This window comes from Branchiostoma floridae, chromosome 14 (assembly GCF_000003815.2).
Source record: "Branchiostoma floridae strain S238N-H82 chromosome 14, Bfl_VNyyK, whole genome shotgun sequence".
Taxonomy (NCBI): domain Eukaryota; kingdom Metazoa; phylum Chordata; class Leptocardii; order Amphioxiformes; family Branchiostomatidae; genus Branchiostoma; species Branchiostoma floridae.
This window is the reverse complement of record NC_049992.1, coordinates 11,003,608-11,017,056: the sequence shown is the minus strand read 5'-3', so window position 1 is coordinate 11,017,056 and position 13,449 is coordinate 11,003,608. Positions and strand designations below refer to the sequence as shown.

General features: G+C 45.4%; 1 protein-coding gene and 1 non-coding gene across 3 annotated transcripts; both read left to right on the top strand.

Annotated features, from left to right (window-relative positions):
• Nucleotides 1–227: 227 nt before the first annotated feature.
• Nucleotides 228–5,765, top strand: LOC118431141. 2 transcript variants are annotated; one of them, XM_035842257.1, is made up of 11 exons: nucleotides 229–351; nucleotides 642–697; nucleotides 861–911; nucleotides 1,302–1,493; nucleotides 1,714–1,796; nucleotides 2,159–2,380; nucleotides 2,591–2,882; nucleotides 3,222–3,497; nucleotides 3,990–4,111; nucleotides 4,846–5,145; nucleotides 5,454–5,765. In XM_035842257.1, exons 1-11 carry the CDS (start codon nucleotides 344–346, stop codon nucleotides 5,589–5,591), a joined length of 1,740 nt encoding a protein of 579 aa, XP_035698150.1. In that variant the 5' UTR covers nucleotides 229–343; the 3' UTR covers nucleotides 5,592–5,765. The 2 variants fall into 2 exon arrangements, with proteins under 2 accessions (XP_035698151.1, XP_035698150.1); XM_035842258.1 differs by lacking the exon at nucleotides 861–911 and having other exon boundaries at nucleotides 228–351.
• A 2,844-nt stretch (nucleotides 5,766–8,609) lies between these two features.
• On the top strand, nucleotides 8,610–8,750 carry LOC118431197. Its single transcript, XR_004832947.1, has one exon. It is a non-coding gene; the product is annotated as a U4 spliceosomal RNA (small nuclear RNA).
• The last annotated feature ends 4,699 nt before the right edge of the window (nucleotides 8,751–13,449 follow it).

The following is a 13,449-nucleotide window of genomic DNA, read 5'->3' as shown; positions in this document are numbered from 1 at the left end:
TCATCTACTTGCTCTCAAACGTGTGGTCCACATTTATTGAATGTCAAGGAAAAAGAGTTCAGTAAACTTTAACGTCCGCGTTTAAATTTGTACTACTCTTAAAAATCATTTGGACGTCTTTTCAACATATTTTGTTCCAAAATCGCCCACGCATGAGGAAGTAAAGTAAAAAGTGTTTTCGCACCTTTCGAAGTTTGCACAGTACTTTTCCTATTACATTTGGCATTTCATTTGCGTTATTTTTGTAGCGCCTGTCTGCATAAAAGGCAACTGTACTCATATTCAGAGTCATAGGACATATTCAACACTCTACCGTGTGCGGTCAGATCGTCATTCTTCTATCATGGGCGGGTAAGTCGTAAATTTTCGAATTTTTTTACATCTCTTTTAGATTTCCATGTCTCGGTTTTGATGTTCCTAAAACGCATCGCATCTTGCATTTGATATAATATCTTCAAATTACATCTGTACAAGCGTTCCTGAGAAAAAAGCAGGCGTTCCAGGCACCGTCCAGCATGCATGTAGTGACATCTGAAACGCTTCAGAATCTGTTATTCCTGAGAAAACTTATCCAGTGGTATAGGTTGAATTTGAACTTTGATATACGCTCCTCATTAGTTATCATATCATGTTCCTTGCAGAAACGCAGCCGCACTATGCCTGGGGTTTCTTCTGTCAGTCTTGCCTTGTCCACGGGGTAAGATATTAGTGTTCTCTGTATGTGTGAGTGTGCGTGTGCGTGTGTGTGTGTGTGTGTCTGTGCGTATGAGAGAGAGAGAGAGAGAGCTATGAAACCATTTGATAAAACGCAATTTTACGATTGCAGTAGTCATAATAAACGTCGGCGTTGTTTTCCATAGCTGAAGTCTCCCAGTGCCCGTCCGGGTGGACTGGTCCTTCCTGTAAAGACTGTGAGTATTTTCACATGTTACGTTCTTTTGAAGGCAGCATTGGGTTCTTTTTGGTTAGTACTCATTTCTAAGCGCATGTACATGTAGCTACATTATGAAGACAACAAAATTTGATGTGTATGGTTGTCTTGTGTTTGGCTTGCAAGCTCGGGACGGTGCGGTAAATAATTCTTGGGGAAAACTAGTAATATCTTATCTTGGCAGCATTGGGTTCTTTTTGGTTAGTACTCATTTCTAAGCGCATGTACATGTAGCTACATTATGAAGACAACAAAATTTGATGTGTATGGTTGTCTTGTGTTTGGCTTGCAAGCTCGGGACGGTGCGGTAAATAATTCTTGGGGAAAACTAGTAATATCTTATCTTGGCCTTATATTCTTGACTTTGCAGTTTCGTGTGACGGACGAAGCCAGGGTAGTTACCCCGACCCTAGCGTCTGTCACATGTACTACACGTGTGTGGACGGGTACCAGTCGCCGGTGCACCAGTCCTGTGGGCCCGCTGGTTGGCTAGCCTTCAGTCAGGTGACCCAGAATTGCGAATGGCCCCAGGACGTGCCCGGATGTGGACCCAGCCCATTCGGTGTGTGATGATATTTATAAACTGTGAAAGTTGATACTTTGAAAGTGTCCTTCGTTTGTCTCAATATGCAATATGTGTTGGAAGCGGCTATAGTCTATTTCTAAGACAAGTTTTCAATAGGTAACAGTATGTCATTCTAGAAAACTTTGAAATGAATATGTACAGAAAGTAGCTGCACGTTTTTGTGGTATTGACAAGGCTGTTTTCTTTCCCCACGCAGGTATCCTCGGTGTGTCCACCTTTGTGAACCCTGATGACCCCCTTCTGGTGGAGGTGGCCACCGACGACGGCAACGTCATACAAGTAAGAACAGAAACAAGCACGCAAACAAATACACAAATACAAACACGTTAACAATCATTCAATTGCTCTCATTCCTTGCTGCTACCACAGCCGGTATTGATTCAAAATGGGGGTGAACATTTTTCATTATGCCCTAAACTGTTTGTGATGGCTGATGACGTCAGGTGTCAATCATATGAACGGGATCTTTGGAAGAAACACAACGAAATACAGTCTACCCCTGGTTTACTTAGAGCCTTTGCCTCTCTTTCATGATCATAGATGGAGTTACTTCATTATTCCACACCTTCATATCTAATTACAATTACCATAGTCAAATTAAGAAGAGAGAATTAAACTCTCTTTCATGTACGGACTAATAGGCTCAAGGAGACAAGACAGAGGAAGGAGCGGCAACCTCAATGGAGTCCCTTACGCAGACCACACCCGGCGGAGACGAGACCACTGTCGGCTTCTCCCCGGACAGCGCCCTGGTCGACACCGTGGTGACGTCATCGGGCGTCTCCATGACCTTTACGTGGACTGATGACAAAGTCTACGTCACCGCTTCGGCACAGAACTCTAGTTTTGAGCTCAATGTGCAGGTAAGGTGCCTCCATGTAGCTGTAGTGAAAATTCATAATGTTACTTCAGTGTTGAAATTTTAGTACCTAAATCTAGTCTCTCACAAAGCCGACCATGTCCTCCAAACCCTCGCTTCAGATCATGGTTGGAACCGGTTGGGAGAAAAGTGGTTGGAAGGTCTTGAAGGTGTAACAGGTGGTTGACTCAGAATACACTTACTATACTTTTAGGTCGACCTGGAGCCAAGCGACATGCCGACCGGACCAACCTTGTCAGAGGTGCACGGAACAGCCACGGTGTTTGAGTCCCCAACAACCGACCACTCGTCTTTCAATAACGGAGCAGATTCTGCACAAACTGGACCGATGAGTACTGAAGAAGGCCAGACTACAGGGGACATGAACGCACCTTCCTCGGAGTCGGCTAACGCCATGGCGATGCAGAGTCTGAGGCTGCCTGTCATGGTAACTAGGTGTGGCCGGCCAGCAGACGACGCGACTGTCAAGGCATTCGGCTACAAAAGTATGTAGTTTGTTGTCGATTCTGACCAGGTCTATTTCATTATGTGCGTGCGTGCGTGTGTGTCTCTAGCTCTGTCTGTGGCTAGTTTTTTGGTCAGCTTTGACGCATACATGTAACACTGAGCACTTATACCTATACATCTTTTTAAAGATTGTATCAACTGATGGCAAATACCCAATGGAGAGACTAATTAAAATGAGTCCCTATTGTAGACTTTATTCATAGGAATCAAATCTTAATGTATTGCCAGTGTAGGTACTTGAAATGAGTTATGTGAATTGCATTCTCAGCCTTTTGTTAACTAATCTGTTGAGTTATGAAATGCCCCTTATTTTACAGTGTCCAATATCACGCCACTACTGGCTACCGACATCTCGTCCTTGCACCCGGACGTGGAGTACCGTGTTGTCCCGACAGGAGACGCTGGAAAGTTCGAGATCGTCGTCCCGGCCAGCCCGGCGGACTCCTCTCCGGAGGCGGCCCAGACCGTGTGCGACAGCGTCAGTCAGGTGGTAGGTGGCGTGTGCGCTGCATCGCTGAACGTCAGGCCTGCGGTGGACGGAACCATCTGTAACGAGGTCGCCGACGCCGCGCAGTTCCTCACGACTCAGTCAGGTCAGGGACAACGGGATCTGTTCGAGTCTATGTTGGGGTCCGATTTCTAAATATCTGTCGCTGTCTAAAGGTGGTATCTCACTGCACCTAGGGCACCGGTGCGGCACTGCGGGGTTCTTTCACCGTTGCGTTATTTTCGCCGAGTCTTTGAAATAATTTAGATATTGGTTAATACGTAAAACTGTGACAACAAATACGCAAAACGTAAGAAAAATGTGTTCTTTAGTTATGAAATTGTGGAGTAATCTTTCGAACCCCGCAGTGCCGCACCGGTGCCCCAAGTGCAGTGATATACCACCTTAAGGTAGCAACATTTAGGTGACACATCTGTCAAACTGACAGACAGTATAACTTGGGAATGGATTTTATGATACATGTAGTTGGTATGTGGGCTAATGTTTGCAAAATGAAGACAAGTTTTCTTATGGGCCTCCAGATACACCATGTTTTAACTATTGCTACGATCAACATATGTACAATCTATTTCTGCAGGCGCGGAAAGTGCTCTCGTGCTGGCCGCCTGCTCGGGCGGCTTCGGCGCCGTGCAGACGTTCTGTGACGCCATTGGCTTCAATGCAGCGGAGCAGGACGCATCGTCTGATCTCTGTCAAAAGGTTTTTGATCTTGAACTTGTTGCATTACTGTCTATACAATATAAGACAGCACTAGACGGATCAATATTTCTTCTGATTTTACCGTGTATGACGAGGTTGGGGACTCCATGAATGCTGCCTACCTGTCACCGGTAGATCTACTTGGAGATTACCACACCTCTGTCGATCCCAGCGACACCTCTGCTTTAGCTGCCCCACCCCTCGTTTTAGCTGCACAATGCACCCGTAGCGCGCTACTAACGTTAGTAGTTGGTATGTGGGCTGGTGTCTGCAAAATGATAGACAAGTTTTCTTATGGACCTCTAGATACACCTGGGACGGAAACGCGTGCGTAGTCCTGTGGTTGATAGTGGTCCTGCCTCTGGAACAAGAAGCCGATTTCGGATCCGAGCTGGCTGTGTCGCTCACCCGACATGCACGCTACCGGAAAAGGTTGCAGTTTATGACGGGACGTTAAACCGTGGTCCACTGTTCATTGCGATTGTCAAAAAGAGCTAGAGGAATTTCCCTGGTACAATGAACCTGTAAATACTGTACATAGCGTCTGTCCTCTCTGTTACCACCAGTGGAAGACTAGCTAAAACTGGATCGAGATCACTTTCCTTTTTCCTTTTCCTATTACCCCTGCGTGAGCTGCGCAACACACCCTTGCTTTACCTGTCATTTCATGCCAACTTTTATCTAATTCTTTCCCAACATTTTTTAATCATTTCATTTTTTTAAACATCAACTAGGTGACAACGACCGTCGACTCGTTTACGCCGGAGCCGGTGCTTGTTGTCCCGAAGGCTGTGTTCCCGAGTGGGGAGGAGGTTTCCGTCCCAGGAAAGATCGTGTCTCCAGGAAACGTCAACCAAACAATTCCCGCCTTCAGCATCTCATCCGGCAGCGGTCACGTGATCTCCTCTGTGGACTTCAACCCGCGAGACCCCTTACCTGGTCAGAGCTACGTCGGGCATGCGCGGTTCACCTGCACCGACGTCACCACCGTGGCCACCATGAAGATAGTCGGGACAGACGGGTACCAAAATGAAGTAAGGCATAGTCTTTTGTTTTAAAGTAGACCACTGACTGTATGTCTATATTTTAAGTGGTAAGAAAATGTGCATGATATGTATATATTTATATTATATGTGCCATAAGTCACGATTACAGTTACCATACAGTTTCTTACTATATCGTAAGGTGAATGTCCTATAGTCTTTTTGAGACCGCATGGGCAATGGGTTATTATCCACCGTGTCTACGGCACGGTCTTAGAAGACGGTGCCCATCTCTCCTTCTCCACCGCTTTTTACCTCCGGCTCCCTAACTAATGATTGAATTGCTCTGCTTCCCTCAGGTGCAGTGCGCAGGTGCCATCTCAGAGTGTACCCTACGCGTACCCGGGGCACAGGAGCTCGTGGTTGACCGCGTCACCACCTCACTCCAGTCAGGCGCAGGGCCCGCTGTCTCGAGGGAGTCCGTCATCGTTTTCTGAGCACACCTTCGCGGTCGATCAAGCAGCCGCCTAGCGCCTCTGAGGGATACAGCACTGGCTTCCGGCGACAGGCCTTTGGCGGTTTGTTAAAGTCGCCACCACACAGTAATTAACGTCTCATATGGCAATTAACTGCAATAAATGTTCATCAAAATGAAAACAAATAAAACTCACTGGCCGTTCTCAACATGAGGGTTGCTTTTGGTGTGTGTGTGTGTCTGTGCGTGTGTGTCTGTGCGTGTGCAAGCGTATGAATGTGTGCGTGCGTGCGTGTATATGTGTGTGCGTGTGTGTGTGTGTGTGTGTGTGTGTGTGCGTGCGTGCGTGCGTATGAATGTGCGTGCGTGTGTGTGTGTGTGTGTGTGTGTGCGTGAGGGAGAGAGATTGTGTGTGTGTGCGTGAGTATATGTGTGCGCGCACCCACATGATGAGGTCCTAACGGCTGCAGTCCGTATGTAATTGGACGTGTCAGGAATGAACGCACTGGAAAATTTGAAGGATAACGGGGATGACATTACACAAGCTACAATGTAGCCTAAAGGACAGAGACAGTCTTGACAAGGGCAGATGGAAAACGCTGTCAAGCATTTCTGTACACAAGCCATCTCCTGTCCGAATTCTGTCTTGTCTGTTGTGGCGTCTCCAGGACAGATAGATTCTTTATCTAATTGGATTGAAGCAATACAATACAATGCAGTGCATCAGGCAGCGGGGTACTGGTGTTGTGCACTTTACACATTACAAACAAATATAACGGGCCATTTGAGCGATTTTGGGGAGATTTGATTTTTTGGCCCCGAAAAGTGTCGGAAGGTCCGCGCCTTAGGAAATTTGTCATTTCGGGCCCAAAACGGGCCATTTGAGCGATTTGTGGGAGATTTGATTTTTGGGCCCCGAAAAGTTCCGGAAGGTCCGGTCCGGACCTGTCGAAATTTGTCATTTCGGGCCCGAAACGGGCTATTTTGGGCGATGTGGGCAAATTTCATTTTTGGGCCCCAAAAAGTTGCGGAAGGTCCGGACCTGTCGAAATTTGTCATTTCGGGCCCGAAACGGGCCATTTTGGGCGATGTGGGCAAATTTCATTTTTGGCCCCCGAAAAGTTGCGGAAGGTCCGGACCTGTCGAAATTTGTCATTTCGGGCCCGAAACGTGCCATTTTGGGCGATGTGGGCAAAGTTCATTTTTGGCCCCCAAAAAGTTTCGGAAGGTCCGGACCTGTTGAAATTTGTCATTTCCGGCCCGAAACGGGCCATTTTGGGCGATGTGGGCAAATTTTATTTTTGGCCCCCGAAAAGTTCCGGAAGGCAATTAAAAAGACAATTAAAACATTGAATATCCTAACACACAGGCTTCAGGAATTTGCGATGGCAAGTCACAAGTGCTCTGCCAAAGTACAAGCCGTCACATAGCCGATCCTCAAAAGTCTAAGCACGGCTATCCTATAATAAAATTCAAAGACAAATCTACAACCTCCCCTGGCTTTTTTAGGCATTTAACTTGACCCTAGAGCTGGAAATTGTGGTGAAATGTAACCATTTGCGAAACAAACTCACCTTTACCGGAGAAAGTCCGCGCCAGACGTGTTGATAATGCCGATAATTCACAGCGACTGTCTGGAAAAGAAGGCGGGGTCGACACGTACACATTGTCAGGACTGACGAAGCGGTCAATCCAGTTTGGGCCAGTTGAAATGCATCTTCATTTGCTTTGAACCCAGTTTGCAGTGGGAAACTGTACCAACTTTGCGAAGTTGTGATAATTTTCCCTTGCGGTCACTTTGACGAAGTTCGACGTATTTGTGTATGAAGCCCAAATGAGTTTTTTATTGGAAACTGCAGTGTTGTCACTAAATCTAACACCATGTACAATGACTAAAATGTACCAAAAAGTTATTTACAGTAATAAAAGGTTGTAAGCCATTATGAAGTTTCCCCACTTTGCCCCGTTCTGTAAATTGAGATTTTTTTAAATGTAGAAATATACAAAATCAGGTGACAAATACCCTGGAGGAGCCTTACGCACAGTTCATTTAAATACGTACCCACTTAAAAACAAATGTAGTTGATTTTGAAGATATAAGAATGTAATTAAGTTCATCGCATGGAACGCGCCATCTGCAGACGGAGGTAAGGACAACCTCATGTTGTCTTGATGACAGTTCTGGGGCCACCAAGAAAGTTGATAGGAACAGAAAGGAGACGCCGATTATATATGGATTGGAAGTAATTGAAATTACAGTGTGCGGTGTTTTGATTGGCGGAGGCCGGTCAACTGATTGTCTCGGCCGTTGATTGGACTAATCAAGACGGAAGTTGGCCTGGCCGATTACATCAGAACGGGCTGTATTTTAACCTTGGTAATATACTGCAAATATATTTAAAATGTACAATGTGTTAAGATATTGCCCATTATCAGTCCAACATGTACGCCACAGTTAAACTTCTTGGTTAAATTTCAGGAGAAGAAAATTCAGGTGCACACCACATGCAAATTATGTCATATTCTACTAATTTTTCACTGTCTTCCTATATTACTAGTACCCTACCCATGCTTAGACTCAACTTTACTTCGACTTAACACTTATCATTACTAAGTTACTAGTTGCGCCTTCCCATTAATTCGAATTCTCGGTACATATTTTGTGCGCGAAATCTCATGTATAACCTCCTTGGTGAAATTATCTTCAAATAGCATTGACCTCTGACCCGACGCTGCTACTGTACTTGGCTGTCATCCAACGCATAATTTATGATAATGAGGCTTGGTTCACCCTTGAAGTTGATATACACGAGTTCAAGTTGATCATTGTAACATCTAATTGATATAGGCATTGAGGCGTATACGACTAAATGAGTTAATAAATAAGTTGGTTCTCAATTAATAATAATAGATAAATTGTTAGAGGTCCCAGCCTTCCTAACATATAAACATAGCGTAAAATCGTTTTGGTTACTGAAGTTGACCACAATCACAATGTCGTTGTCCCCGGTGCCGCGCAGAGAATCGACCTTTCATCGATAGCTTTGCGCAGAGGCGATATCATAGCCGATGAGGTCCAACCGAGGCGTGATTATTGCTAGTTGAAAACTTTTCCCAATACCCCGCCTGGAGGACGTGAAATACCGTCCACTATGGCAATTTTTGTGAGCCCCTACGGGGGCCCCATCATTAAATAAAAAGCAATTTAACACACAAGATCAACAGATACTCTCCAGTCTCGGTCCTTGTTTTTAGACGTTTATTATGCGTTCAACCCGCTTAGATACAGAAATGTTGGACAGTTCATTCCCCATTACATACGAAAAAGAAGTCAAACCACTCAGATAGTTTAGATAGACATAGATTTAGACTAGAGTTCGGCGACCTCATACCTCCATGAAAATTTAGAGATTTTGTAAATTTCATGCAATTGACTAACACATTAACATAATTTATGCGTGGTGTTGTTCATCATTGACTAACATACACATGTCAATATAAAATTCCAATCATTAGATATAAAGCGGCTTTGCAATTTTTATATAAATTATGCAAATAAGTTCCTCATTACCATATTTGGTATCTGCTTATATTCCATCTATCATAATTAATAAGTGTTACATTCATTGAGGTCCAGTTATTGCTAATAATGGTATTATACAATTTCCTCATTAATTATGCAAATAAGGTCCTCATATGCATAACATGTATATCATTATGAACACCTTTGCCTAGGCTACCTGCATACCTAAAATGATGCCAATCCGTCAATCCTTTCTGCAGTTATCCTCTTTGGAATGTCTTGACAAAAATGCCCCTGCAGTTCCAAAATTACATGTTAGGGGGCTGAAATCTGCTCCACTTTGTCATGACACTGCAAGCTATCTACCACCCAAATGTCAAGACTATATCATGTCCGGGACAAGAGATACACTGAAAAACTGCTATGATACAATATTCTCATTAATTATGCAAATTTACTCCTATTTTGCATAATTAGTATCTTATCTTGTACAACATTGTCTAAGTTACCTACATACCAAAAATCATGAAAATCCGCTGTTCCCTTCTTGAGTTATCCTCTTCAGAAGTTTTTGACAAAAATGCCCCTGCTATCCCAAACCTAGTCGGTAGGGAGCCAAAACTTATGTCACTTATTCCTGAGCACAAGAGCTATCTAACACTCAAAAATCGTGACCATAGCGTGTTCAGAACACGAGATAGCAAAACCGGAAGTTGCACTGCAGTACCAAGGGAAGCCGCTAGGGGGCCCAAAATCTAATCACTTCCAGCTTTCATCGCACCCCACCAACACACCAAGTATGAAACCAATCCATCCAGTCGTTCTTGAGTTATCTTGTTGACAGACAGACAGACACACACACACACACAAACGCTGGGTAAAATATAACCTCCATGACATTTCATGGAGGTAATAATATGACATGTTCATGTTCTGTATACCACTGTCTTACTTTGCAATTAGCCCACGGGTATGATCTTGCAATAGAATATCATTATTTAATCCCGGGCTTTCTATTTTGTGCTACTTTCTTCATGTCTTCCACCTTGGATAAAAGAAAGACTAAAAAAAAGCGTCGAAAACAGCTTTAGCCGAACCTCTGCTTGGAGAATACTAGGAGTCAACAGGTTCTTCCAGTTATACATCTATTGTTTTGCCAGTCAGTTCATTCAAGTGACGTGATAGTTTTGCCAAGTGCTGAACGTGTCTTGAATTAGATCCTCGATGTGAAATGCTTTGTACATTTAAACTGGTCTTGGATATGTCCCCAAATAGATTGTGATGTAGTCTTTCTCGGTCATATTTTTGTTTTATGTGAAAAACGCAGAGGGAACTCCTGGACGCTAATCCTATCGTCGTTGTTGGCGTCAGCCATCTCCATGATGGCGATGATGGTGGCGTCATCATTGCTGATGCCGAGTGTCGCCATGCCTGCCTTCAGCACGTCACGTGTGATGAAACCACTGCCATCCTGTCGGAGTAAAGTTATATGTTTTCAATTTAATACCAGTTCACTTTTATCCGCGGGGTAACCTATATCCGTCATACAAAAAGCATTGCTATGGATATTAGGGTTCCGGTGTGACAGCGATCTCGTCCCCCCGTGATCTCGCCCCCCCAGGGGCGAAATCACTAGCGATCTCGCCCCCCCCGGGGCGAAATCACTAGCGATCTCGCCCCCCCCGGCTAGTGATCTAGCCCCCCTACCTCGCCCCCCTTTAGCGATTTCGCCCCCCCCCCCAAAAAAACGGGTTTACATGACATTTTAGAAGTTGATTGGTATAAATCACAAAATGCAGTTTCAGAATGATATACGTACACGAGTTTGATACATAACTCCATTCATAGTATCAATATTAAGTTAATTACATGGTAATAAGATAGTTGAACTTGTTTCAGACAAGGAGGGTTGGGTCCCTTATATTCCCATTATTGTATATACCTGAGTCTTGATGTAAGATGTATTTCATTGTATTCGCCTGTCCTCAAGCAACCTATATATCTCGAGTATGAAGTCTCTACCATGAAGTGACCACAAAAGAACTATGTAATGTCTTTATTGATTATGCAAATATTAGGTATTAATTAGAATAACGCACATTTTGGTATATGCACCTGGCCAAGGGATATCTTCACCTCAAAATGACTGTTTTTCTAGTATTTAGGAACTGATGCATTTACCCGTGTTTCTTAAGACTGGTACTTTACCAGTTTTTGTGTAGCATTTAGCAACAGCTATATCAACTTGCGCGTAGATAGTGTTTATAATGAGAAACTATTATTCACGCGTTTTAGTTAGTGCTTTGGAAATGTTTCCAGCACAAGAAAGAAAACACTGTGACAAATTGAAAACATATAGCTGACGTATTCCGTACCATAGACGGTGTTGATTTATACGTTCGCAGTAGCACTGTTTTTATGCCACCTCAGCTGCAAAACTTGTCTTTTTCATTTCAATGTCATGTTTGCACCGAACAATATAGTACCGACTTTCGAGGTATGACATCTTACGGTACGGTAATAAGGTGCCATATAGGTACCAGGTAACACACCATATACGTTACTCCCCAGGTGCAGTATAGTACCAGGTAGCGCACCTGTAATATGTAGTAACCAGCTGCTCTCGGGGGGGGGAGGGGCGAAACGCTACAGGGGGGCGAAAACGCCGGGGGACGAGATCGCTGTCACACCGGTTCGGAATTTCAAGTGTCCAGATATCTAAATAGTCCCTAAGAATAAGACGCAAATCAGAGGTTGTCTCAATAGTTTTGGCTCTACATTTTTCGGCTATCGCTTTAGCAACATATAATCTTTTATACTTCTCCAAATGCTTGTTGTTCGTAGCGTTTTATGGTGTCGGAGATTTGATCGTGCGGCGAACACTTCCTGGTATGAGTGCGCGCGATAACGGTAAAGCGTTTCGTCGCCTGATTACCCAGATCGTGTGTTCTATTAGCCTGGTATCCAGACCGCCGTGCTATACTCGCTAATCTCTTCACTTTTCGGGGTCCAAAAATGAAATGTCCCCAGACCGGCCGAGATGGCCCGTTTTGGGCCCAAAATGGCATTTTTGCAAAGGCGCGGACCTGCGGACACTTTTCGGGGTCCAAAAATGAAATGTCCCCAGACCGGCCGAGATGGCCCGTTTTGGGCCCAAAATGGCATTTTTGCAAAGGCGCGGACCTGCGGACACTTTTCGGGGTCCAAAAATGAAATGTCCCCAGACCGGCCGAGATGGCCCGTTTTGGGCCCAAAATGGCATTTTTGCAAAGGCGCGGACCTGCGGACACTTTTCGGGGTCCAAAAATGAAATGTCCCCAGACCGGCCGAGATGGCCCGTTTTGGGCCCAAAATGGCATTTTTGCAAAGGCGCGGACCTGCGGACACTTTTCGGGGTCCAAAAATGAAATGTCCCCAGACCGGCCGAGATGGCCCGTTTTGGGCCCAAAATGGCATTTTTGCAAAGGCGCGGACCTGCGGACACTTTTCGGGGTCCAAAAATGAAATGTCCCCAGACCGGCCGAGATGGCCCGCTTTTGGGCCCTAAAATGGCATTCTTGCAAAGGCGCGGACCTGCGACACTTTTCGGGGTCCAAAAATGAAATGTCCCCAGACCGGCCGAGATGGCCCGTTTTGGGCCCAAAATGGCATTTTTGCAAAGGCGCGGACCTGCGGACACTTTTCGGGGTCCAAAAATGAAATGTCCCCAGACCGGCCGAGATGGCCCGTTTTGGGCCCAAAATGGCATTTTTGCAAAGGCGCGGACCTGCGGACACTTTTCGGGGTCCAAAAATGAAATGTCCCCAGACCGGCCGAGATGGCCCGTTTTGGGCCCAAAATGGCATTTTTGCAAAGGCGCGGACCTGCGGACACTTTTCGGGGTCCAAAAATGAAATGTCCCCAGACCGGCCGAGATGGCCCGTTTTGGGCCCAAAATGGCATTTTTGCAAAGGCGCGGACCTGCGGACACTTTTCGGGGTCCAAAAATGAAATGTCCCCAGACCGGCCGAGATGGCCCGTTTTGGGCCCAAAATGGCATTTTTGCAAAGGCGCGGACCTGCGGACACTTTTCGGGGTCCAAAAATGAAATGTCCCCAGACCGGCCGAGATGGCCCGTTTTGGGCCCAAAATGGCATTTTTGCAAAGGCGCGGACCTGCGGACACTTTTCGGGGCCCAAAATGAAATGTCCCCAGACCGGCCCGAGATGGCCCGTTTTGGGCCCCAAAATGGCATTTTTGCAAAGGCGCCGGACCTGCCGAAAACTTTTTCGGGGGCCCAAAAATGAAAATGGCCCCAGAACCGGGCCGAGAAAGGCCCCGTTTTTGGGCCCCAAAAATGGGCATTTTTTTCCACGGT

Bases quoted from the DNA above. Each gene is read 5' to 3' on its own strand.
- LOC118431141 (XM_035842257.1), top strand. The intron at 2,381-2,590 runs GTAAGGTGCCTC...CTATACTTTTAG, and splicing joins GTTTTGAGCTCAATGTGCAG to GTCGACCTGGAGCCAAGCGA. The intron at 2,883-3,221 runs GTATGTAGTTTG...CTTATTTTACAG, and splicing joins CAAGGCATTCGGCTACAAAA to TGTCCAATATCACGCCACTA.